This window comes from Varroa destructor, unplaced genomic scaffold (assembly GCF_002443255.2).
Source record: "Varroa destructor unplaced genomic scaffold, Vdes_3.0 BEIS01000001.1, whole genome shotgun sequence".
Lineage (NCBI taxonomy): Eukaryota > Metazoa > Arthropoda > Arachnida > Mesostigmata > Varroidae > Varroa > Varroa destructor.
The window spans coordinates 72,279,514-72,305,099 of NW_019211454.1; the positions used below are offsets into that span (position 1 = coordinate 72,279,514).

The 25,586-nt window shown below is 40.6% G+C and overlaps 4 protein-coding genes across 24 annotated transcripts in view; 1 reads left to right on the forward strand and 3 right to left on the reverse strand.

Moving 5' to 3' along the window:
* Positions 1 to 986: 986 nt before the first annotated feature.
* On the reverse strand, positions 987 to 4,155 carry LOC111250311 (uncharacterized). Of its 2 annotated transcripts, none has more exons than XM_022805359.2 (4): positions 4,016 to 4,155; positions 2,503 to 3,004; positions 2,181 to 2,303; positions 987 to 1,722 (listed from the first exon to the last, which is right to left on the reverse strand). In XM_022805359.2, the coding sequence occupies exons 1-4, from the start codon at positions 4,036 to 4,038 to the stop codon at positions 1,135 to 1,137; spliced, it is 1,236 nt and encodes a 411-aa protein (XP_022661094.1). In that variant the 5' UTR covers positions 4,039 to 4,155; the 3' UTR covers positions 987 to 1,134. The 2 variants fall into 2 exon arrangements, with proteins under 2 accessions (XP_022661094.1, XP_022661086.1); XM_022805351.2 differs by having other exon boundaries at positions 2,013 to 2,303.
* Gmppa (GDP-mannose pyrophosphorylase A) lies at positions 3,657 to 10,110 on the reverse strand. 5 transcript variants are annotated; one of them, XM_022805388.2, is made up of 9 exons: positions 9,957 to 10,099; positions 9,509 to 9,554; positions 9,037 to 9,207; positions 8,762 to 8,893; positions 8,457 to 8,554; positions 8,062 to 8,237; positions 6,999 to 7,300; positions 6,393 to 6,595; positions 5,015 to 6,054 (listed from the first exon to the last, which is right to left on the reverse strand). In XM_022805388.2, the coding sequence occupies exons 3-9, from the start codon at positions 9,179 to 9,181 to the stop codon at positions 5,845 to 5,847; spliced, it is 1,266 nt and encodes a 421-aa protein (XP_022661123.1). In that variant the 5' UTR covers positions 9,182 to 9,207; positions 9,509 to 9,554; positions 9,957 to 10,099; the 3' UTR covers positions 5,015 to 5,844. The 5 variants fall into 5 exon arrangements, with proteins under 5 accessions (XP_022661130.1, XP_022661123.1, XP_022661116.1 ...); XM_022805381.2 differs by lacking the exon at positions 9,957 to 10,099 and adding an exon at positions 9,718 to 9,941; XM_022805395.2 differs by lacking the exon at positions 9,509 to 9,554 and having other exon boundaries at positions 3,657 to 6,054; positions 9,957 to 10,110.
* Positions 10,111 to 10,405: 295 nt separating this feature from the next.
* garz (Sec7 domain-containing protein garz) lies at positions 10,406 to 25,339 on the forward strand. Of its 4 annotated transcripts, none has more exons than XM_022805164.2 (18): positions 10,406 to 10,642; positions 12,758 to 12,903; positions 13,311 to 13,471; positions 13,942 to 14,902; positions 15,130 to 15,414; positions 15,833 to 15,982; positions 16,322 to 16,496; positions 16,784 to 17,106; positions 17,426 to 17,779; positions 17,986 to 18,133; positions 18,618 to 18,656; positions 18,972 to 19,131; positions 19,247 to 19,476; positions 20,014 to 21,020; positions 21,138 to 21,371; positions 21,615 to 21,857; positions 21,982 to 22,882; positions 23,067 to 25,339. In XM_022805164.2, the coding sequence occupies exons 2-18, from the start codon at positions 12,781 to 12,783 to the stop codon at positions 24,233 to 24,235; spliced, it is 6,663 nt and encodes a 2,220-aa protein (XP_022660899.1). In that variant the 5' UTR covers positions 10,406 to 10,642; positions 12,758 to 12,780; the 3' UTR covers positions 24,236 to 25,339. The 4 variants fall into 4 exon arrangements, with proteins under 4 accessions (XP_022660899.1, XP_022660920.1, XP_022660909.1 ...); XM_086977854.1 differs by lacking the exon at positions 10,406 to 10,642 and adding an exon at positions 10,679 to 10,815; XM_022805174.2 differs by lacking the exon at positions 18,618 to 18,656 and having other exon boundaries at positions 10,407 to 10,642.
* LOC111250262 (proton channel OtopLc-like) overlaps positions 17,911 to 25,586 on the reverse strand; it is a 55,782-nt gene continuing 48,106 nt past the window's right edge. For all 13 annotated transcript variants that reach the window (XR_002673277.2, XR_015319438.1, XR_015319437.1 and 10 more), the window contains one exon: positions 17,911 to 19,535. Coding sequence is in view for 7 of the 13 variants with exons in the window: in XM_086977865.1 (XP_086833991.1) it covers positions 19,463 to 19,535 (73 nt within the window). In the remaining 6 variants the exon portion in view is untranslated. The remainder of the gene's footprint in view (positions 19,536 to 25,586) is intronic.

Consider the following 25,586-nt stretch of genomic DNA (forward strand, 5'->3'; position numbering starts at 1 on the left):
GTTAACGTTTTAGTACCTTCTTTTTAAACTTGCATGTCATCCAGGAAGGTGTTAATCACTCCCGTAAAAACAATTTGTAATTCACAATAAAAATTTTCCAATGTAATCTTTAGAGCAATTATTAATTCTAATAAAAGACGACTTAAGATTTAGGTGTTGCAGTGTTTCTATGGCAGATTGCATACCGCAACAAACGTGCTATTTGTCACTTTGGTCATGACAATATTTAGGTGAACAAGGCGTATGTACCATATTTAATCCTATGGATAAGAGTAGAGCCACCGTAAGTAACTTGAAACGCTTTGAGTAAAGCATTTTCTATTGACGTTCTGTTGAAAGCCATTGCTGACCTAATGCCTGCTTTTCCGTTAACGTTCAGTTGAAAGCCATTGCTGATCAAATGCTAGCTTCTTCACTTGACGTTCTGTTCACTCTGTCCGATCGGATACTAAGTACGATATCGAAATCACATTTAGGTTTGGTAAAATAAACCTCACATGCGATAATAATTTTATAACGAGGTTATCTATATTGTAAATACAATTTTACGATACAACGGACCGAAACTCGAAGTCGACGTGCTATCATTCTTTTTCAAAATACTATATGCTATCCTCGAATACATCAAGAGCTCCGTCGGGTGAACCTAAAAGAACTCAAATCGGTTTGTGTGAAAAAGATTTATGAACCCTCTAACCTAAGGATTGCCACTTTAAGGCTTCTATCCGATTAAAACACCCTTTGATTACTCTCGCTAAGTAATCGTTAATAATTACGGCAAGAATCATTTAGAATCAGGTGAAACTATCGTGAGTTCACATAGCTACGTAAACTATTTACAGCAGTGGTTCCAAAAAGGGCGTCACTCGTGATCTTTACTGATGTTATTACAGATAATCAGAACCGCGATGGTCACGCAAACATTATACCAGTAGAGTAAAATAGGCTCTTTCGATTTGCACAGTGCTTTTAGTACGAATTTGCAATCCATTAAAATGCAACCTATTTTTTTTTATTATAGTTTCCAGTAGTCAATCATTATCATTAAGGTTATATTATGTTAAGTGGCGATTATTGTCTCGCAGACATCGCTTGCCATACAGACACGCGCCAATATTGACGTCATAGGACCGATTACATAAAAAGGCAGCTCGCACTCTTGCTTTCTCTGCTATTAGTCAAATTATTAGATGAATTATTAATCCGTCTGTCATACTGGGCCGCATTCCGTCCTGCGCCCTCTATGCTACCTTGTAGTTTGGGCGGCAGCTCTTTTGGAGTGGCCAAATCCATTTGGTCAATAAGTAACTTGAAAGTCTTAATCTCTTTGCGGCAGTCATGCAAGAGCATCTTGTCCTGGTGCCATTCCTGCAGAAGCTTGTTATGCTGTTGTTCCCAATCACGCTGTCTGACTTCAGCAGTTTCCGAGGCAATACGAAGGCGTTCAATTTCATTCTTCTGAGTCTCCAGCAATGAAGACACTCGATCGTATTCCGTCTTCGGAACGTAGTTGCCTAGTTCCTGCTCAAAATTTTTTCTGATGTTCATGTTATGGGCGTTCATGAGGCTGTCGTATTCTTCACGCAATCGGGCCAGTTCTTGTGAAAGATGGTGATTCTGCTCTGAGTTTGTGTTGATTCTAGCTGCGAGCGCGACCTTCTCCTGTTGAAGAATCTCATTCTTTTTTTCGACGCCCTGCAAACGGTTCTGTTCCGTGGCCAGCTAGAAGAAATGGCAAAGCAAAAGAACCACGCTATTCCTGCAATTTTTCTACGACCCATTGGTTCAAAAGTTTGACGCGGAAGACCGAAGAACCTTAAGATTATGTGGTTAAAATTAGGTAAAGTCAAATGTACGAATATTAAATACACCTTTATCCTGCAATTACATTGAACATTACATAGTCCTGTAGCAGTGTAAAAATTCGTCATTTTTAGTAAAGAGAATAATGCGTTGGTAAGCTACCTTCATAATTATTTTGTTCGAAATGGTAACACACAAGAGGTACCAACCTCTTCAATAGCGTGTTTTAGCTTATTCTGGGCAATATTCATTTTCGTTGTCGATATTTTAAGTGCGTCTTCAGCGGCTGCTCGACGTGCCTGTTCACTGGATAGTGTTTTCTGGAGCTCAGCTACTTGGCTGTCCTTCAGGGAAGCTGAATTGCACAGGGAACTCACCTCGGACTTTAGGATCGCTTCTTGTTTTCGGAACTCCTCAAAAAGTCGACGTCCGGCCGCCATTTCTTTTTTGAGACGAGTAACATGATCTTCATTTGTGCGAAGGTCTGTTTCAGCCATGGCCTGGATAGATTATTCATCATCTCTTTGTTAAACGTGTGGGCCATGTACATTTGATTGCCGACAGCGGACATTGATAGAGGAAAATTCGACAAAAAGCACTCTGCGGAATATTAGCAACGTCCTAGGAAATCAAGACATGAAGAGGGCTACACCATGTCATAGTCACTCCTATGTGTATTACTAAAACTGCAGGAATTACCTTTTCCTGAAGTGCTTTCTCAAGGCGCGCTTTTAATGCGTCTATTTGCCGCTTTCGATCCTCTTTTTCTTGAAGAAGCTGCACCCTCAAGAGGTCGTTCATGTGTGTTAACTCCTGGTTTTCCGCTACTAAAGGACCAATTCTTTCAATGTTGTTTGCAAGACGCGTATTAAGCATCCTTAGGCATTGCTTCTGCGACATCTTACTGGGCGTCATAACTTCCATTGCGGAAGGCCTGCCAGGCTCTGTCACGTCGGAATCGCCACGTTCCTTGCTTACCTTTACCAAGATGCCGAGTTTGTTTTCCTCACTTTGCTCCTGGTTATTTGTTTTTCCTGCGACTGCTTCTTGCTCATAACGCGGTGTTTTGGTAGGTTTCACCGATGTTTTAGAATGTGACCTTTTGTGTTTCCGGGACAGACCGGACTCCGAAACTGACAGTGGGGTAGATGAGCATGGAACTTGCGTGATCTCCTGTATTGGTGTTGTGTTTATCACCCCTCTGCATAATAAAATATATGACCAGAAAATATTAGTGCGTTAGCACATGAAGATTATCTCCTTTTAGACGGTCGACTTTACTTACCCGCAACGGATCAAGTTAGCCGATGGTTAGGATCTCAAACTTACTGGAAACACTTGAATTGAAAAATCATTTGCGTGTTTCCAGCTCAACTCAAAAATGTGCTCTTCAATCAGCTCGTCAGTTGGCTGAGACGATACCAAAAATGAGAAGCTTGCGTCCGTATCTAAAAAGTAGTTACACTAATTGAGTAAAACTTATCAATCCACTTTGGCACATAGAAATCCATCAAAAAAAGAGGCGTTTTAATGAACTCGACCCAGCTGCAAATATATTCGTATCGACCATGGCGTACCAACCGGCTCACACGTATAAGTAATTGAATGCCACATTTTTATCGGCCTAATAAACGCTCAATTTTTCTGGCAAATCTTTTGCTAGCGTGCCCAAACACCCTCTCTGAAAAATGCCTATCGCCTTCGCTATATTTTGTTCTCTTTGCCTAGGAATTACGCATATCTGTGAATAGATATTTGTACCTTATGAACGTTGTAGTTTAGGTATTAAATATCAATTGCGATTGTACTATTGAGATAATCTCGTAAATTATGCCTAAAGAAGTGTTCAACAATAAATATTTCATGGCTGCATGGCCAAATTTGTTTTTTATTTAAGAAAAATATATTTAATTATTGAGTAACTTGAATCAAATATATAAAAAATGACTTACAATGACAACTACCAACGATGCGCATGTCCTTCGCGCTTATAACGACAATAGCGAAAATAGCGGTTATATTTAGATTGACGCTCACGTACTTTTGGTTGTGCATTTCTCATGTGCACTTGAATTACCAACTTGAAGTCATGAATAATGTGTATGGTTAATTTATGGTTGCATCACGCAGAACTCCATCGATGGTATCACATGAAAAAGAGCGTTTTGGATCACATCGTGCGCAATCACGTTCTCATGATTATTTTGCTTACTTTGGCTTCTCGTCGACACTCATTCTTATTGCGAATCGTTGCGTTGAAGCTGCACAATCCGGCTCTTGGGTTAGGTTAGATCAAGCGAATTTCGGTTCGGATTAAAACTGATGCGTTTGTGGTACGCCCTTTTTTGATACAAATCTGGCTACCAAAAAATGACTTCGTTGTTACTACGAAAAAATGTGTGGAGTACTAAGGCAAGGCTGAAAAAATGTAACGAAAACTGGCACAAGATGCATGCAAAAGCTTCACTCCTAATTAGCCGTGATACTACATAATCTAATTTCAATTTTGAATTGGCCTTGTTCCAGTCATCTGTACATAGAGCTTCCCTGACTGGCGCAGGAAATTACTTCCCACAAATGCTTGGAGCTTTCTCTCATTTTAAAACGTTGTTCTGTAATCGACCTTTAAACTGTGAGTCAGGATTTGAGGTGGGTATGTACGGTGCTTAATGTAGATTAGACCTTGAGGCCCCGCTTATCATACACCGTCTCCGTCATAAGGCCCACTAGGCAACCACGTGACTGGACCTATGGAAGCTATGAGATGCGCTCCAGGTGCTATATTAAGACATTATGTGGGATCTACTTGACTTCTCCCGGTGAAAAATAGACTGTGAATCCAATTTTTGGCTCGCAAACTCGTCCGTATCCTTTTGCCATTACCCTTAACCATGTATACTTGCTGGCGTCTTAGCTACTTCAATCCAACCGAGACGTCATATTTCAGCCTTTGTTATTACCATCATGTTACGTAAAATGTATATATGCTTCAGTTGATAATCTTAATATGCGTTCTGCAGGGATAGCAGCGAAATTATCCTGATTAATTCTTTCGGGGGGCCATGAAATACTTTTATGTTGGAGGGTTTTTGACTTGTTAACATTGTCTCGTCTTGTTGCTTGCATAAGCTGTTAGCTTTCCCCACTGTAGTGCCTAATCAAAATAGGAGTCAGGAACATTGAAATTTTCATAAGATATAGAAAAACCAAATTATTTGAATAAATACATTTTTTAATTGTTCCACTTCTTAAAATTTGAGAGCCCGTCTCAATTATTTTGTCACATTTGTAAAATACAGGTGTATACACTGAGAGTAAAATATTTGACTTAATTATTATTAAGTATCAATTTACTCGACTTTCTCTATGAGATGCACAGTCTAAGGGAACTTTCCGTCGTTTAAAATGCATTCCATGATTCCCCTGTATACGTCACATTACAAAGATAGTTTTTCTAGTCCGATCAAAAGATCTTCAAATGGAAGTTTAAATTATGACTTAGACTGGGATTTATCCATCTTCTTTTTAGCCCTTTTGTTTCGAGCTCCGATGAGTGCTCTAAACGGATGACAGTTGGCTAAGTACATGGCTTATCCGCAGTTGCTCACCTGTCAGGGGCTGTGGGATACGAGCAATGAAACTGCTGGCTGAATCAGTCAACTCAGGTGTGCCTTGTCCTATTTCAGCTCAGCTGCGGTATCATATTTAGTCTACACATTTGTTATACTATACTGCTAATAACTCAACTTGATCCTGAGCGTACGTGGCGCTTAATACAGATATGGGTATCATTAAAGAAAGTAATTTCAATTGGATTTAATGCAGAAGATGAAGTTCTTAACCACATTGTTTCTCCAGGCACAATCAAGTAGAAACTTGTGGATATTGTGTATTTTTATAGCAACTGCCTGTACTGTCCGACACAGGTCAAATGCTTTATAAATTGTTAGCAATATACTTTCTGCCGCTAAGCATCTTTTCAGTTGCTAAAACACAAGTATTTATACCGAAGTAAAACATTCGTTATTTACTTCGCCTTTCTCAAAGGATAATCTCATTCTTATATGATTGGCTGAGGTCCTTATGGGGTAGCACAATCGAGTTGATTATGACCACTTCTGAGCGCACGGAAACATTGCATCCCAGAACCGTTATAGATGGGTTGAGTCTGCCATCATTGTTAAACAATGGCACGTTGTCCATTTTCGAGAAGGCCTTATTTGGGTTAGGATCGCACGCTGTCCCCTCAACCTATTATACGGACGGTCAAGAAAACAAAAACGACGCTCTGTATTAGAATAAAAGATGAAGATCGTCAATTAATTCTACGAGATTGTGTAGTTTACACATTTTTTCTTTCTGCAAGATTTACGCTTAAATGTTTGATGGAATGATGTAATTATAAATTTAGTTTTAGAGCTTTGACTAACAGAAGCGACTACAGAAATGACCAACATGTTAGCTCGCTCCACACTTATCATCTGAGAAGCAGAAAAGGACAAACTGACAAAATGCAGCGATCTTGATCCTTTCGTGGGGTCAGCTCTTACAATGTGTCACCTAAAGAGTTTATTGTACACAGTACAAACCCTGGCCCAAGATCCGATAGCGGAGTTCCAGCCGATTATGCTATTCTTTACAAGGCTATGATCTCCTATCACAGTGTTCCCGAGGATTATACTCTCGCATAAACGAACTCCACGTCCCACAGTAACCCCCTGGCTGACTGATACATTTGGTCCAATTACAGCACTTGAATGAACGTTGGCCGTTGGATGAATATAAACATCGCCTGTAAACCAGTCAACCGACAGTAACAAATTTAAGAATAAAATAATTAGAACTAGTTTTACAAAGACAAGATAATCTAGTCTCAATCTAGATAATCTAGTAGTCAGACAATTTAATGGAACTAAATAATCGGTCTTAGATTTGTTTACGTTAAGCATGCTCATTTTACCATAGGAGCTCTGCGCAAGTTTAAATTAACTTTACTATGAACATTTATATATAACTAAGTAGAATTGGCAAACCACTGTATTTAACCTTACTATTTCACAGATAGTAATCAAAGCTTTTGTAGAATTGAAATTGTCATAGTTAAATGTTATTTGTTTTGCGCTACGTTAGTATCCTCAGCATGCATTGATCTCGTACTATTCTACCGTATATACGTGTGTCCTCTTAAAACATACCAATAATTTTGGGGCCGTTTGGCGTCTGGAGCGTCAGTCTCTCATCCTTGCGGTTGTTGTACATTTCGAGATAGTGTCTATTTGCATAAATGGCTGAGCCTGCTGTTTTAATCTGTGTCCAAAAGCGTTCGGTCTTGAAAACATGACACGTTCTCGAACTGCCAGCTAATTTCGTGAGAACGTCAAACTCAAGTGATATGGTCTCCGAGTCTTCACCTGTCCTACGGGCGTATCTGGGTGCCGCCCGTTTACTCTTGTACACCTCTCCGAGATAAAGGAAGATATCTGCTGAGCATACATAACTAACAAAGAGTTCTTTGAGAAAGAACGTTCCATATTCTTCTGTTATGTAGAAACATTCTAAAAATTATTAGAATTTAAATATCTAGCCATTAGAGATTGACGCGCACTAGAACATGAAAAAACAGTAACTCGTAGTATTTTGATCTATTTATTTTCTTTTTGCCAACTTGAGCTATTCGTTCTTCAATTTCTTGATATTATTTAAAATAAAAGAACGGTACATCTTATACTGGTATAAGCGGTATAACGTCACAGGCATGCCTCCATTAGAAAGCCTGCTTGGAGCAGGGCTTGCTGGACTTGTTTGTGATCTCTACAACGGACCTGTGGAATGGCGTGGTAACCACACAAACAGCTATTAACCTTGATAAAAATGGATTATTTTTGTTTAATTCAATATTTGTTATGCTAAGTGACTCAATATTAATTCCCTATTCTCTCTATATTAATTTCAGGTAATCATTTTTACCGACGTTGAAATTTCAACCAGCATAGCAGCATGTTTGTCAGTCAAGATTACCATGGCTATGCGCTTGAATGAAAAAGTGCGCATTAATCAACCACACCGGTCCTAAATGACGCTTTTAGCAAAATTTCCATTGACATATTTAATATCTAGCACACAGCACATATGTTCCTATCATGAACTATTAGTACAGAAGCTGATTGCCTCAAGTTCTAGAGTTATAATCGTTTAGCGAAATACTTAGACTATTTACCCATTTTAGTGCGTAAGATTGACAAACTGTGTAACACTTACACTCCGCAGTTAATAGTGCTGCTCACAAAAATCGAAGGCTTTTCAACATAGTGAAGAATTTCGCCAGTATCTTGTTGGGCAGCGATGCAGCCATAGTTCACACTTTGCGATCGAGTCGCTTCTGTACCCAAAACGGTAATCAAATTTGTTTTAGGACGAGTAAGATGAAACTCCACCTACAGAAAGCGTTTAAGAATGGGTGTATTAGGAGGTAATTAGTCAAACAATATTTAAGGCATAAGTGCATACTATGTTTGTCTTCTTAAACAGTGCTAAAGCATAAGGTCTAAATAAACGATTTATTAGGTTAAATGAATTATGTTAGATCCCTCGAAAACCTACATTTTTAACAGACAGGAAAAAGGTATCATTCGGATTGGCCCAGGGCTACTTACAAGGCTTTTAAGAGGGAAGTCGCCACAAACATCACCATTGATTAATAGAAAGGCATCAGGGTCGCCTGACATTATTTGATCCCGGAAATTATAGATGCCTAAAAAATAGAGCAAAATTATTTTTACACGCTGGTATCATTGTTTAATTCTCTATGTTAGTCTCTAATTATGGCAATGGATAAAACTATTTTTGAAATAAGCAGTGCGTGCTATTTATTTACAGACGCACTTGAATGATCTTTCTTTTTCGATTTGAATAGTGCAGTGTATTGTTTAGTTGTGATTAATGGAACTTCAACTCATACCTCCCGCTGTTCCCAGTGGGCTAAACTCCTGTAGGTATCTTATCGAAAGGTTATACTGCTTTGACATCGATTCCACAAACAGCGAAATCTGATCAACCGGATAGAATCCAAGCAGCAGGATCTCCTTCATGACTATTGCAAGAAAAAACAAATTAGTAGCTGCTTGTTCCCAACCAACACTTCCAAATTTACTTTCTGATCTCCATAATAGGTCGCCTAATTTATACTACTTACTCTTGTGACCATATGAAACATCGCATTTAATACCAGCTTACCTGGAACCGCACAACAGGCTTCAATGAGATGCTGAAGCACGGGAAAGCCTGCAACAGGGAAAAGTGGTTTTGGCATATCAAAGGACAGCGGACGGAAGCGGGTCCCCTTTTGGGGCCCTCCAATGAGAATTACCGACTTGAACATTTATCGGCGATAGTTATTGTTCACCTCTGTAACACATCAATTAAAAAAAAGTAATCAGTCCAGGAACAAGTTGAAACAACCACTTAATGCGTAAAATTTAGCTTAGTTACATCCCTTTACTAGAATTTTGCTCATACTAAGCTAGTAAGACTTAAATCTCATTTGAAATTGTTAGTACAAACATCTTGAATCGAATCCACCGCGTATTACAGCTATGGCTGGATCGTCATAGCGATAATGAGCCACTAAGGAAACAGATGCACACGAATATCTAACGTTTTCGCAGTTTTTATTAAATACCAGTATAAACAAAGAGTGTCAACCCACGTTTTTAAACAGTTGCAACAGAATTCCAGCACTCCCAAGATTAACACTATAAAAGGAAGAAACAAGAAGTCAGCACAGTTGAAACACCTAAATGACGTAAGTGTCCACATTCAATATCTCAAAGGTCTATGATTTTTGAGGTATATTCACAACGTCTATTTTATATATTCTAGTAAACTAGTCTATCTGTGAAACAATTTTTGACCTACCGACTGATCGATTTTTGCCTATTCTTCAAGTAGTTAAAAAACATAGTTCCCAATTCCTGCTTGATGCTTTCAGCAGTGAAGTCTACGACTTGGAGTGCCTATATACTATGCAACGATTTTTATAGGATTCGAAGTCAGCGCGCATTAGATTTCGCTCGCTCTGACTAGCTTATACTTAGACGCTCTCCCTCTCTTCCCACACTTTCAATTACCGGGCCTATCACGATGACACAACTTACATTAGAATATAGTAAATGTGCAGTTAATACATTCGTCATATATATGCAAACAACTATTTTGCTATGGTCATAAACGCGAGCGCATTATGGATGCCTCTGGTTCAATCGGTACACATCAGTTACCGTTCTCTGACAGGTGGCAAAGCGATCTTTTGGGAAGGCCATGCTTTACCCGGAACTTAGCGTAAGACGGCACGATCATTACTGTATGTGACTGATTTATCCTTATATTGTTATTATTTCCTAAAATTGCAATAATACTGCTTTACGTATTAACAAAGTGGTGATAATAGTACGAAATAAGCTTACAACGGTAAACCATTCGTATACCTCAAGCTGTTGAAGCAACTTCCGGGTGATTCAGCACAACCATCGTCGTGGTCGCTCGAATGTGCTGTCGTGGAGCGCCAGACGACACCCGTGTTCTAACTTACGTCGAGAGTCCGTTATTTGTAAAGACTCGTTTCGTATATAAGTTCTCGTGTAAAACGTAGCAAACTTTCAACTCATACGAACCGCTGATGAAATAAATGATTGTACGACTAAAGCCAGCTCGCGTACTTTCAGGTGAACACGGGTGTCGTGTTCCGACAGCAGTTGTACGAGCCTTCTGTGAGACTGCGAGAGCTGGTGGGGCAAAATGGGATTTGTCTGAGTTCTTTGCTCGAACTCCGCAGCTATCGACGGTATGTACCAGCGTTTAGTTTATGCGTGTAGAGTTTTTTGCGACACGTCACAGTCGGACTCAGTTGTTTGGGTGCCAACACATACAGCAATGGTGTTGCATATGGTTGCCGTATCTTTACCGAGAAACACTGCAGGATACGAGCTTACAGTGCCTTGTGAACTGTTCCATTGGGTAAATGCAGCTTAGTGGCCGATGTGATGATTTCTGAGAGGTCTTGGTGTTTGTTTGACATCTAAATCATTAGCAGTGGCAGTGACATGTACATTGGTCACCTGATTCTTAGTTGCACTACTGATGTATTTATAATTTTCGGCTAAAATATTTTTACTTCCTGGAAAAGAGAATACAAAAGAAGGGTCTACGAAGGAAAATCAGTTTGACAGCTCGATTTCAAGTTGCTATTTCACCGCGCGAACTTTAGTATGGGCCTATCCATAGGATATGCTCATAGATGTTCGTATCTGGAATGCGACTTCTATAGCTGTAGTTCATTTTTTGGCTGTACAGTTATGACAAGACGAACTTGACCACGCAATTAACGTGCAACCTATGCTTCGTAAATGTAAATGTTTCATTGTATACCTGCCTAGCCAAATTGCGTGCCTAATTACTGTTTGCCTTATCTGAGCTCGGGAAATCTGTTTAAATATAAATATCCTGTTGACAGGCTGTAGCCTACGTACTGAAGAATAGTTTTTCTAAAATGTTCATTTTACGTATATAGTGCTTTCCTAAATATAGAATAATATGTATGACATGGCACCAACGACAACACAAATACAGAGATGACATGTTGCATTGTGATTTTAAATTCAACCAAGTATGGAATTGGGCAACGATAATAGTATTGATTTGATGAGGTGAAAAATAATGCATCCATTCAAACAGCAGGTATTTTTTTAAGTAAGGGGGCTGGCGAGATTGTTGTGTAGATCAGAATTACTATATATCACTTTGGAATAATAATTGCAAGAACGGTGGTGAAGACGTAACGATACATGAATAAAGCCTCTATTGAATATGATATAGCACAGCTGACTTTTGCGTCTTGTTTCATGGCGACTTGATTACGTTTAACTTAGCTTAGTAATTAGATATAAATCTATCCAAGACATTTCATATATTTAGGTTTTTCCGTACACTCAGCAATGCTTGAGCGGTACTCGAATACCGAAAAAGAGAGGATGCTATCTATTGTATACTACAGTAATCCACCTGAGCAGTTGATGTGCAATACCGCAGCTGCGATTATGCTCTTTGTGCATAGGTGTCTTACAGTTACTGGCTAGCAGCGTCTATCTACTTAAATTAAGAAAAATTGTGACTGATTAAGAAGCCATAGAGCAGGCAGAGTTCAAGCCATTGGTCGAGTCGAATGAATAGGTTTTTTACGGCTAGTGCTCTCCTTATGTAATTAGCTGAGTTCGGTCTATCGCAGACGAATGAATCAGAGCTAACTCTTAGACGTACTGTTGAACTTGGGTTAAATGTTGTTAAATATCTGAATATGTCACCGATTGTCTTTCCGCTATGCTTGGTACAGTAAATGTTCAACTCATAGATTAGCTCTAATCCATTAGCCATGACAGTAGAGCTCACAGGAAAAAGCTTAAATGAGCGTTTGTATGAGTATGAGCATGAGGGTAGTGTGTCTTATCAAAATGTAAACGATCTTTATATGAAAGAAGAAAATTCTGGAATTTCATTAGCAAGCTTGAAACAATATTTCCCTTAAGGAAAGCCCCTTAGGTTTTTTGACTTCTCGTGCCTATTGTTTGTAATGTGTGACAACGCAAATCGCAGCTTAATAAATACTGTCTTCGAACTGTTAAATATCAGAACGGCTAAACAGGTTCTATGTTCCATGCTTTTTGACGCGTTTATTAATTGCTTACCTTGTCGGGTATGGGTTATTAAAGATTATGTAGTCCATTTCATATAGGACCTCAGTACCATAGTGATCTATTTATTAGGAACAGTTAAAAAATCATTCTACTCAGAGTGTCCTGTTGTAATGGAGATTCAATAGAGAAACGAATGAAGTACTTCCAGTAGGCTCAAAAATGAGTAAGTGTATTGCGCTGCCGAATAACTGATCTTACTTGTGTTGCAGACCGCGTCCTAGAAGAAGGCGCGATGGCGAAGTACATGGTGATGGGGGAGATATCCCTCATGAGTGCTATTCTTCGGCGCAGCATGAGGTACTCCCACCAAAACGAAAGTATTGAAGAACTCATTCGAAGCTTCTCATCTCTTAAGGTGAATATGTATGACCTTACAAGTGTGTATGTGAAGACACTACGAGAATAACAACCATTTTCAGATAACCATCACTTGCAGCAAATGAAAACTTCTAGCATATTTAGTAAGGGCCCGTTTGGTGTAAAGAACAAAATCAATTTTTGTTTTGTCATTTGCAACTGCTTTGAATTTGTATACGTTATTTTTATAACTCAATTAGAAAGCAAGATTAAAGTTGAAATAGAAAAAGAGTTGGAAGTTTTTTGTCACTTGCAATTATATTTTTAAGTGAAGAACATGTTTTATTTAAAAGAATGCTTTAGCAGATACAGGTATATTATTTAGAGTTTTGAAATTCGTATCCTTCAAGTTACATATCTCTTCGGACCAATGGATGGCAGAAGTCGTTTCTTTGAACTTTTCAGGACATTTTAAGTCGACAAAGCGAGTTGTCGGACCTTGAGCCATCAATATATTTCTCGCCATTTCTGGACGTCGTTCGATCTGAAGAGACAACCGGCTCTGTAACGGCGATGGCACTGACAGCTATCGCAAAGTTCCTACAATATGGGCTCATCGATCATAGGTCCGCTGTAACTTCGAATAAAATCATTTGCTACAACCCAATCCTAAAGTCACTAAGAACACCTGATGAACATATTATAATATATGAAGTTGGATTTGTTACCGGTGTGTTCTTTGATTGCATCTATAATGTCTCAAAGTTCTCCTGTAACTTAACCTTTTCGACTAGTTATATTAAATGGAACTAATAAAAATGAGGTCGAAATACGCTATTAAAAATAGGCTCTAGAGGGCCGACTGCTTCCAGCACGAAACGTAGTGCATTTATGCCCAAATTCGAACCTGGATGACCTCATCATATGTCATTAAGTTTAGTAGACACGTCACAGCTACACCAATCATCCAACCTAAAACCCAGTTCGTTATTAACTCGTCTTAATATTTTGAACACTCGGTTACATTACCTTCGATGTATTCGGTAGTTGTTCTCACATGAAGGTAAATATACATTAATAGAAACAATACTTACAGGCTTGAGTCGGCGGCAGCGACCGCTGAACAAATCGTTCTGGCGATGAAGAAGATTAGCTACATTTCGGATGATATCGCATCGGACGAGGTTGTTATCATGAAATTTTTGCATGTCATTCGCAGCCTACTTCTCTCGCAGATCGGTTGTCTACTAAGTAACAATGGAGTGTGCGAACTTATTCAAGCAATTATTAAAATTATATTCGACGCCAGTTTTGGAGTCCTCATGAAAAAGATGGCTGAACAGACATGGGGCGAAGTTGTACAGCTAATGTTCGCACGCTTGCCTACGTTCAGCGAGGATGTGCATGATGATATGCAGCTAAAACAACTTCGCATTCGAGGAAACGGCACAAGCATTGAGCACCGTCACAGTCAGCGACGTAGAACAGGTCCTGGCCGTATGAAGAAAACTAAAACTCAGGAAGAAATGCCGTTTAGTATCGGTAATACGCCTCGGGAGAAAGTAGTACTCGGCTCAAGTAAACCACTTGAACACGATGCTAGTGAAGTACTGGAACTTGCTGTTCAGCCAAAGGCAGCAACAGGTACCAGTGGCCATGAGGCTACGCAGCCACCGTCTCAGCATGAAATGCAACAGGAGAGCACTGAGCACAACGAAGTGAGTACTGTTTCAGCAGAAATGATGGCCTCAGCCAGGAAGTACGGCAACGAAGACCACCAGTCTCTTGATGAGAACACCTCGGGAGAAGTGGAGAGGAAGTCGAGTATATCGAGCGAGGACAGAAAGACCGACGACGTCGAGATTATGAACGGCGAAATGAAGGGAGGTGCGGGGGACGCGGATGAGACAGAAGGCGGACTCAGTGAAAGTGTCGAAATTGTGTCAAGGGACTCAATCGACGAAGGTGGCCATATTGTCCATCTGTGTGGGAGCGTTAACTCGCTTAATGAACTTGATCATCATACGGATGAGGCCAGTGTTGACGGAAATGTACAGGTTAATTTTGTCTCCAGAATCACTTATACTGATTAAGAGGAATACGTTTATGTCATTTCATTAATCATAAATAAATAAAAAATATACTTTTTAGCTATGTAACCGCACCAATGTGGAATAGAAATGTGTCCGGCTAGAGTAATAGGATGACAGATTTATACAGTTACTAAAAGGACGGTAAATAGAATTTTTATAATTCTCAGAAATTCATAACTGAACAATTGCAGGGCGCGGCATCTAGTGATAAGGACTTCGTAAGTTCACGCGGAGTTCGATTTACGCCGACGTCGAATGGTGATCGAGTGCCTTATGGTTTGTCGTCCATCAAAGAGCTCCTCAAATTCATTTCTATCATCATCTGCCCTCACGAACCATATAACAATCCCGAACAAATTATTTTACTCGGGTTGGAACTTATGACGATTGCTCTCGAGGTTGGCGGGAGGCATATTGGAAATTTCCCTTCGCTTGTCGAACTCGTGAAGGACGATATCTGTAAAAGTCTTCTTGCAGTACGTACGCGCTCGGTCAATGGTTATTCAACTAAAAAATGCTTCTTTAGCTCTGCTACCTTAGCTGTGTAGAACATGATTATTTGTAATCAATACGTAGTCTCGAGCTTATTGCATCTTTCGGATTAATCATTGTAACAACATTTGATGAGACAGCCGCTCAAGGCTTTTTTTTTAAAGAATTGACAAATAATCATACTACTAGTAAACGTAAGGCGATAGAGGCTACTTCAAATACGACACCCATGCTCAGTAGTTGAATAGGAATGATTCGATATCAGTATGCTGAGGTAGTACCTTTGTGAAGTTTCAATATTTGTGAAACATAGTAGTTGTCATAAGTTTAGATTGGTGAGTTTTACAAAAGTTTATTCACTTGACCACTTTTGGTGTTTTCTGGTGGTTTTCTATTTTACAGTTGTTGAAGACTGAACGCATTGGTATTCTCGTTGCGACAATGCGAGTTTGCTTTCTACTTTTCGAGTCGTTGCGGTCCCAGCTGAAGTTTCAGCTTGAGAGCTATCTGCTTAAGCTCATCGAACTAATCACCTACGAAGGACCAAACAAGGTAAATCAGTAGAAACAATGAAGGCAGCAAGTAATCATGGTTGTTTTGTTTAGCTGCAGTGTAAACGCTCTGCTTGATAACTGCTTTCTAACTATTTGCCTCATACATTTGTTTCCAAAGTATTTTCGTATAGTCACCGTCATGCTACGAGTACAATGTTTTCGGTAATTGATAAGTGAGCTTTATATGTATAGACCGGAAATGAACCAGAAATGAAGGACATCTTTATTAAATTATTTGGCCTTGCATGCTGGTCTGCATTGTTTTTCCGTTCCAACATAAGTTAAATTCATTGAATTGCCAATAAATCAAACCTGGATTTCACGTTATCCATTATAGATGAGTTACGAAATCAAGGAATTGGCAATCGACAACATCGTTTCGCTTTGGAGAATTCCGGGTTTCGTAACTGAGCTGTATTTAAATTACGACTGTGACCTCTATTGTTCCAATTTATTTGAAGATTTAACAAAAACACTATCAAAAACAGCGTTTCCAGTCACCGCCATTTATAGTGAGTACAAAATCACTCTCTACATTTATTTTGGACTAACGTTCTTAACACTCGCTTTACAAACAAGTGTTTTTATACCATATATTTATTTTCGTTACATTCGCAATATTCTGTCGCAATATCATTAACCAATTGTTTGATAGGTGACAATGTATATATGAATTTCTAAAAAGTCATGCAGTACGCGCTTGCATAATGTATTCCTTAGAATTCATATTGTGCCTTCTGACATACACGATCTAAGAACAGTGCCAATATTTTTGTTATTATTATCGTTCTCCCTATAGGTGTTCACCACCTATCGCTCGAAGCTCTGCTGGCAGTTATTGACTCCGTTGAAACCCACTGTCATTTCATGATGGTATCGTCAAAGGACCATGACAACAAAGAGTCGAAGTCAAATAATAGCAAAAGTAGCGATGAGTCATTGGCAGCAGGTCGGAAAAAACTCCTACGACCAGTTGCGGCTTCGGGCGTGCAATTGGCAGCTGTTGTCCATGCCGCGAATAAAGACGAAAATACACATAACAATTCCGGCGCAACTCACGCAAATGTAGAGCGGAATAGTTCAGAGAACGATGATAGACCAGTTATTCCTAGCCATGAGGAGGTACATATTTAGTATTAGCCGATACACAGTCAACAAAAAATGTGAAAGGATCGTTTTCAATATCATGCAACTGACAAATGGGTCCTGCTGTAGTTTTGTTCTTCTTTACGCAGTTTCAGGCATCAGGTTTTGTGTAACGATAACCCTTCATGTTCTAGAAATTTTTCAATAGTTGTACGTGGCCGACATATATTAGGAATTTTTGTCGTAAATATTTTCTCCCTGGAGAAAAGGATAAATTATGGTGGAGCTGTTTGAACTCGCCGGCAGTGCTGATAATATGAAGACGACTTTTCTCTTTCCTCACTGTTTTCTACAGGTAGCGGCCATTAGGCATAAGAAACGACTTCTGCAGCAAGGCACTGAACATTTTAATCAGAAACCATCGAAAGGTATCGATTTTTTGATGGAGAATGATATCTTGCCACGAACATTCAGTCCGGAAAAAGTGGCAGAGTTTCTTCGTTCGAACTATCAACTCGACAAAATCAAAATCGGTGACTATATTTCAAATCGGAAGAACGTCGACTTGCTGAAAGCCTTTATAAAATCATTTAATTTCACGGATACGAGAATTGATGAGGCATTAAGGATGTACCTCGAAACCTTCCGGCTTCCAGGAGAAGCACAGCCGATCTCGCTCATTCTGGAACATTTTGCTGAGCATTGGCACGTGAGTATATTTAGCAGCAAAATGAGTGGGCTAGGTGAACAAGGGACTAAGGATTCACTTCTGGGCTAAAAATAAATTCGATTTGCCCTTTTCATTCATTTTGATCTTTGGACGTAATCACGAGCCATAGATGTTGAATAATGGAAATTATTTATTTCAGAGTGCTTCCATAGAATCACATTATTGCATTATTTTATCATTTCCAGGCAAGTAACGGTGAACCTTTTGCGTCGGCGGATGCAGCATTTACGTTAGCCTACGCTATTATAATGTTAAACGTGGACCAGCATAATCATAACGTCAAAAAGCAATCCACGCCGATGACTGAAGAGGATTTCATTAAAAATCTTAAGGGTAACAATTTAGAATATAAAAGACGATTCCCTTACTAACCTGTACACATTTTGTAGATCACGCATTTTTTTAGGATATTTCTAAAGCCGTTTTTATTCATGTTTTATACTAAATAGCTATGCGCAAATAAAGAAAAACCAATACTCGTTAGGGCGCAACACATAGCATGGTAGGTAGTGCATCCAGTGACATTAACGGTTCCCAGTAAAAACACTTTCCGTCGACTCATACAAACCTTTAAACCTTCAAATACCAAACGCATATAAAAACCTCGGCTGTTGCAAGTGCTTAAGCAAATAGTTCACAGAGACACAAAGCGTTCAGGCTTTTTTGAGCCATTAAATATATTGGACCGTGAGCACTAAAATCCGAATGTATTTTTTTCGCTCTGTTATTATGGTTTTCCGTTAATTATACGATTGTAGTTAGCTTTTGTGTGGCTTGTTCCAATTCGAACAATTGCTATAATTTTTTTTTCTGTTAGGTTCGCCTATTCTGCAGAATGGCCTTCTGCATGCCGCAGGTACTGTCTATTGTTCATTAGTTTATTGGAACTCATACCCAGAAAATTAGCTCTAATTTATCTCTTACTGATAGCAGTTAAATAAAATGAGGTCACATTAGATGAAGCTCTTTTTTCCTCATCCCGCCCGCCATAAGGCACAACAGAGGTCGCTCACTCTTTTTCACGATCTTTTTATTGTACAGTTATATATAGTATGAATGACTTATTGCACAACGAACAGTGGTTACAGCATATTTGGAAGACTAGATCACATTGCAAGACAAAAATTTAGTAGCAACAGAAGATTTATTGAGTGTATGCTATTCTGAGCAGGAGTAAATGGCGGAGCCGATTTTGAACGTTGTCTTCTCTCGGATATCTATGAAGCTATCAAGACAGATGAAATAGTCATGCCCGCGGAACAAACCGGAATCGTTCGTGAGAACTATCTCTGGAAAGTGCTCCTAAAGAGAGGGGCCTCTCCTGAGGGCAGGTATGTATACGCTATCATCTCCCATTCTAGACTTGAATCTTTCCGTTGATCTATATATAACTGAAGAAAATACCGTCCATTCTTAGCTCTGTTCTCCGTCCATGCTGTATTGTAGGTTTATGGAGTGTGATGCAGTAGGCTGTGGAGTCCTAGACGACGAAGTGTTTAATTTGGCTTGGTCGCCCACTTTAGTCGCACTTTCCTATCTCCTCGACAAAGTTGTCGATGACTCTCTACTCACCCAAAAGCTAATGGCTGGCTATCGGAAGTGCGCCACGATCGCGGCTCACTACGGACGAACCGAGGTGTTCGACCATCTTATCCAGGCGCTCTACAAGTACACTGGTGAGTCCAGCTGAGCCGCGGCTGCGCCGCGTACAGCTATGCTGTAGAGGAAGTCCGAACTGGAATACATATAAAGATTATATAACAAAAATCACTATTTAAGCACTTTGAATTGCCTAATGGAATATTCATCGGGTCAGTTTTTTTTATGTGCCTATGCTTATAATTCTCTCATGTCGCATATATGAGTAAATGTGTAATCGCCTTTATGCTTCTACGCAACTATCGTACAAGATGTTTTATTTCCAACCTATCGAGTTATCTTCATTATTGTGAGGGTGCTTGCTTTAGCCTTATGTTTTATAACTTTAGAAAGAGCATGTAAACGCGTTCTCTCTGTAAAATTGTTCGAGTATTTGTGCCACGTATCGAAAAAAGAATATTAAGCACGATGATGGACGAATTGCTACTCCATTTATCCGTAACATGAGGAAAATTGTAGACATACGTATACACACTTTTTTTTTATGTCTGCTATTGTTGGTGAGGTCATTTATCTCTTTAATGGCGTTAATCGTCACTGGGTATTTGCTGCAGGCATCTCCTCAGCGGATTCTGTATCGGGAGTTCTCCAAGCATTAGGCGGAGACCAACGTGCTCAGTTAACAGCAAAAATGATGTTCACTCTGGCGCACAAACATGGTGACGTTATGCGTGATGGTTGGCGACAGCTCGTTGATTGCTCGCTTATTCTTTATCGAGCTGGTTTAATGCCGGCCAGCGTAACTACGGCTGATGACTTCGTCGAACCCAAAGGCTTCGTATCGATTGCTCGGCGCAAGCCTGAACCGGGTCGGACGGAACAAAGCGGCGGAGGCCTGTTCAGTAGTCTCGTCTCGTACATCACCTCATCTGAGAGTGCCGCTCAACGGGAACAAGAGGTGCAACTTCGAAAAGTCGCTGAGACGTGCGTTATAAACTTTCATCCGGACTTCATTTTCTCGGAGTCGACATTCCTCCGCACCTCAGCACTCGAAGAGCTTGTGCGCGTATTGATTGCATCATGTCCCGTCCCACCGTCACACGCGTTTGTGAACTCAGATTTGGCAAACGGTAGCGTCGCCAATGCTAGCTATGATGAAGAATCGACAATCTTTGGCCTTGAGCTACTAGTGAAGGTCGTTTTAAAGAACAAGGATCGTGTACATGCAATTTGGGCTCCAGTTCGTGATCACCTTGTGGCACTCGTTATGGGCGCAGCTGCAAGAGATTACCGTCGACTGCTGGAGCGCGCCGTTGTGGGTATGCTTCGTTTAGCCCTTCGCCTCTGCAAGGGAGACCAAATGGGCTCACAAGCATTGCAAAATCTTGCGATGCTGCTATTGCTCAAACCGGCTACCGTCCGAGCGGTCGCTAGACAGATCGTCTATGCTGTTCACGAGCTGTTGCGAACGTCCGCTAGCTGCTTAACGAGTCGTGCCGATTGGCAGACGTTGTTCGCACTTTTGTCGGTCGCCGGAGCGGGACTCAAGCCGTCGTCACAAGCTCTCATGCTCGACAGTGAACTTCTAGTTAAAATGGCAGCCACCTGTGCGGATATAAGGGTGCGTATCCTACTACTCAGTTATACTGCTGTTATTATGAAATTACTGTTTTTGCATTGTTTGTCGAAAATAGTAATTTTGGAAATAACAGAGCTGCTGTTATTTGTTTGCGTATAGAGTTCAGATAGCCAATCGTACGATAGTGGAGTGCAAAGCGATTCTGAAATGGGATCTTTGAGAAGAAGCACCTCAACCGTCTTAGAGCAGGATCGGGGCTACACCTCCGATAGCGAGATCAGCACCCGAACATCTAAACACCATTTGCACCACAATAGCGGCCATCAAGTGCACAACAGTCAACACGATAATAATCGCCACTTCAGCACGAATATTACGGGCAGTTGGATAGTGGTACGTATGCACGGGCAAAAGTTTTCTACAGTTAATCCCATGAAGCAACTAAGACTTATTTATTCTAACTCTGTCAATTTTGTACAGTGATGATGCTGAATCGGCTTAGATAGATTTATTTTATAAGAGTTCACAGCAGCTTCACTTATTCAATTAATTTATGCTCCACCAATATTTGGGTTTCTGCGACGAAATTCATCGAAATTACTTCTTTAAGATTTTTTTATATTTGACGAATTGCAGGTTGGACAGGAGGAAAGTTCACCTGCAAAAACCGGTGGCTGTTCTATCAACCAGTATACGATAAGCCTGTCAGGCTGTGAGTTGGTTCCCCACGACGCCTACGCGATGACCAAGGCTGCAAAGTGTCTCACCCAGCTTATCCGAGACTCTGGAGAGGCACTGGGCGCAGGAGTTGATGAACGAAACGTCGAAAGTTGTATTCGCTGTTTACGGGTCTTTGTAGAAGCAAGCTTACACACCAAGGTTTGTGCATTGCCTGTTTTAATATGATAGCGCTCTCTAACGTATTTAAGTTGAACAGAACATATACTGCGGCCAGATAGGTTAAGTTCTTAACAATTGGTAATATTGTTTTAACTGTTTTTAGTCTAAGCGTCCTCGAGCCATCAAGACTTCGAAAGGGTCGGCGAAAATTGCACGTTCTCCATCACCAACATCAGAATCCGACTCAGATGGCGCTGAAGGGTCTAGCGCACCAGCCGAGTACGCACACGTGTCGGTTGAACTACTGGATGTCATGCACACATTGCACACTTCATGCAGTCAAATCGCAAAGGCTAGCACTAGTAGTAGTCGTCAAAAAAATGACACCGCTGGCAACCAACAGGATGGTAGCACTGGTGGAATAGAGAACCAAGAAATTTTGTTGTCTGACCCGGCCGAGTTGTGGGCTCGTTGTTGGTGCCCCCTACTTCAGGGCATGGCCCGATTGTGCCTAGATACTCGTAAGACAGTACGTATACTGGCGCTCAGTGTTTTACAGAGAGCACTTTTAGTGCAAGAGCTGCAGGTGTTAAAAGCTGACCACTGGGAAGCGTGCTTCCATCAGGTACTTTTCCCACTTTTGCAGGCTCTGCTTGAGCGCCAGGTGTTTCCAGATCCAGCGGTAGTCGAGGAAACTTGCGTACGAGTAAACACTCTGCTGTCGAAGGTGTTCTTACAGCATTTATCCCCACTGCTAACGCTACCAACTTTTACGGCTCTCTGGTTGGCTGTACTCCACTTCATGGATAGGTTTATGCATCTCGAACAAGGAGGTGACTTACTGCTCGATGCTATACCGGAAAGTCTAAAAAATATGCTACTTGTTATGGACACAGCGGGCGTTTTCCGTACAACGAAGCCGGATGGTAATTCAGTTCCGTCAGAGCTTTGGAACGTTACGTGGGATCGGGTTGCGCCCTTTTTACCCGGGCTCCAAGACGAACTTTTTAGAAAACCAGAACCACCGCCAGCACCTATGTCTGATCTTGACAAAAAATTTCCAGGTACTTTATTCAAACTAAATATATTTTCCTTTTCTTTCATATTAGCGAGATTATAAGCCTCAATTAAAGAGCCACTTTTTTAAGATAGATATATACTTTGTTAACAAGATACAGGCGTTTTATATGATCTGACTGATTTTAGAACTGTGTATAGTTACTAAACGTTGTTGTGTTCTCTCTTTAGCTAATAGTGCAGAGCAAGCAGACGATATGGATAGTGAACTACCACCTGTGCTAAGCCTTGAGGAAGCATTAGCGCTCAGAGTTCCGGAGAAAGTGCCCTTGTCAAGAATGATGGGTGGAATCCTTATGCAAGAAACAACGCTAACGCCAAGCAACAGCAGTAATGGTTCCGTTATTGCCGCAAAACCAGATGCTGGGAGTATTACGCAAAGGCAACAAAAGCAAGCAGCATATTCTCATCAGCAGCAGTCGCAAGCCCAGCAGCCGCAACATCCAATAATGTACAGCTCAAATAATAATTGTAATAATATCACGCCCTATGGATCCCCCACTCAGCAACAACATCAACAGCAGTTGTTTTATTCTCAGCAGTATCGACAACAATCTCTTTATTCTGCGCCACAGCCCCAACCTCCGCAACAGATGACTGGAGTAGCTGCTAGTGCGCCGCATGCCCCTCTGACGACACCTCAACAGCAAACCATGGGCCACAACGTGGCAATGGTATCACCTATTAGCTCGGTGCCCTCGTCACCACAGCACAGCGTCAATGGACTAACTCGCCAGCAGCAATTACAGCAACAGTTACAACAGCAGCAATCGTTGGAGCGCCGTCTCAGTTATGACCAGTTGCAGCTGCAGATTCAACAACACTGTCAGCCGTTTTATTACCAACAACAACAGAGGGCGGCACTACATTATCCACAACAAACGGCGCAATACTACCACCCGCAGCCCACGCAGGCAACCCTAACGCAACAACAGATACCGATGGCTGTATCGGCTAGTAGTCTAGTTAGTGGTAACGGTGGTAATGCTACGACATCGAATGTGATTGTTCCGACATCCTGCTCGCCCGCCTCTTCAGATTCCTCGCAAATGGCAATGACTGTTGTACAGGGAAGCAGCATATCCGTCTACCCTGGTCAAGCCGTCGGGCAGAATGCGTCGTCCACCATGCAAATGACGCAACTGGCCCAAGCCCAGAACCTTGCCGGACCTTCACAATCAATGTCTTTGTTCTACAGCACGGGCGTCACCACTCCCCAGGCAGTAACTGCTTCGCAGCAGACGACTACAAACGTCTCCTCCTCACAACTCCTTCAGCAGGGGCAGTACTACCAGGCCGGACAACCGCCGCCGCCTCCCTCTCCGCCTGAACACTATTAATCAAATAACAGGTCATTAGGCGACTAGCATTAGTTTTTAGTCAAATATGCTATTCGAGAGACAAACAAATGATACAAGTGATCAGTAAAGTTAGATCGGTACCAAGTTAGTGCGACGATTTTTTTGCTGGGGCATTCTAAAAATGATCAGTTAGTTATTATATTCATAGTATCAATTACAATAATCGGTATATTCGGTTAGCCGTTATCTATGGCAATTCTATCATGACTTAATTGGAAGAAATGTAAATTCAATACAAGCGGGCACGAAAGAGTAAAGGCAGTGACACCCATGTCTAGGCAACAGTTGTTATGGCTTTATGTCAGCTATGATTCGATTGGAGCCAATCCTGCGAAGTTGTCGCAACTGGTTCTAATGAGAGAAGGGGTGAACAAGACAACGAAAAAAACACTGAGTCGAAAGTGCAAAAACTGCAGGGTCAGCTGTCAAGATCAAATTGTATTTTGTGTGTGTGTTAGCGAGTAATGACAGATCAAAGTGACAATGAAGACAGCCCCAATTCAGTTTCTTTCTGAATGCCTGATCAGTACGTTGGCTGAGTCAAGAAATAAACGCGGATTAAGGTAGAAGGGTCAGGAAAAAGACTGACAATAGTTTGAAGTTGTTTCAGATTCGTAACCCTCTAATCATCATAACCGCATTTCTTGTAATAATGATATAATAGCCGACATCGACAACAGTTATAGATAGCATGTAAGCTCTCGTTGCCTTAATGACGATTTTTTTAAAGATAAAAAGTGAACCCGGTGGAACAGATTAACCTTTACAAGATATAGTGATGTTAAATACGAAATTAGGTTTGTTAATATTTAGGCACCCACAGCCGCAATTACTTCAATGATTACCCTGACTGCTAGGAACTCTAGCTGTTTGAATAGAAAAGAAGAATATTTTGAAAATCGGCTCATTAAAGTAGACGTATTTTGTCAAAAATAGCACAAATGATTTGTACGGCAAACGCGAATGGCAAAATACGAGAAGATGAAGTGATGGTTATCGATTGCAGTTTATTACGAGTTATCTGTTTGGGTGTATAATAAAGCTCTTATGAAATTGCCCGAGAGATAAAAATTTTACGAAAAATACGTTGGTATATCTATCGTTGGTACTACATAAGAGTTTACTATATGTAGTCAAAAATATGCGTCTCTGTTGTCAATCGTACACCGGTGGACTTATTCATCATAATCCAAAAATACTTTGAAAAACCATAGAAGGGTATGTTTGCACTTTTCGGTACCGCCGCGACTTGTATCTCTAAGCGAAATAGTTTTCAAGGTCTTATTGGTTAAATATCAAGTATAGATAAATAGATATGAGATCGTAATAT

Coding starts and splice junctions, on each gene's coding strand:
- LOC111250311 (XM_022805351.2), bottom strand. CDS start 4,038: ATGAGTGTCGACGAGAAGCCAAA. Junction 2,304..2,502: donor AGAAAGCACTTCAGGAAAAG/GTAATTCCTGCA, acceptor TAATCTATCCAG/GCCATGGCTGAAACAGACCT. Junction 1,723..2,012: donor TAAAACACGCTATTGAAGAG/GTTGGTACCTCT, acceptor CATTTCTTCTAG/CTGGCCACGGAACAGAACCG.
- Gmppa (XM_022805395.2), bottom strand. CDS start 9,181: ATGTTCAAGTCGGTAATTCTCATTGGAGGGCCCCAAAAGGGGACCCGC. Junction 8,555..8,761: donor CCCACTGGGAACAGCGGGAG/GTATGAGTTGAA, acceptor TCTATTTTTTAG/GCATCTATAATTTCCGGGAT. Junction 6,596..6,998: donor AAACGGCCCCAAAATTATTG/GTATGTTTTAAG, acceptor ACTGGTTTACAG/GCGATGTTTATATTCATCCA.
- garz (XM_022805164.2), top strand. CDS start 12,781: ATGGCGAAGTACATGGTGATGGGGGAGATATCCCTCATGAGTGCTATT. Junction 18,134..18,617: donor TTTCATTAAAAATCTTAAGG/GTAACAATTTAG, acceptor TTTTTCTGTTAG/GTTCGCCTATTCTGCAGAAT. Junction 18,657..18,971: donor TGGCCTTCTGCATGCCGCAG/GTACTGTCTATT, acceptor TATTCTGAGCAG/GAGTAAATGGCGGAGCCGAT.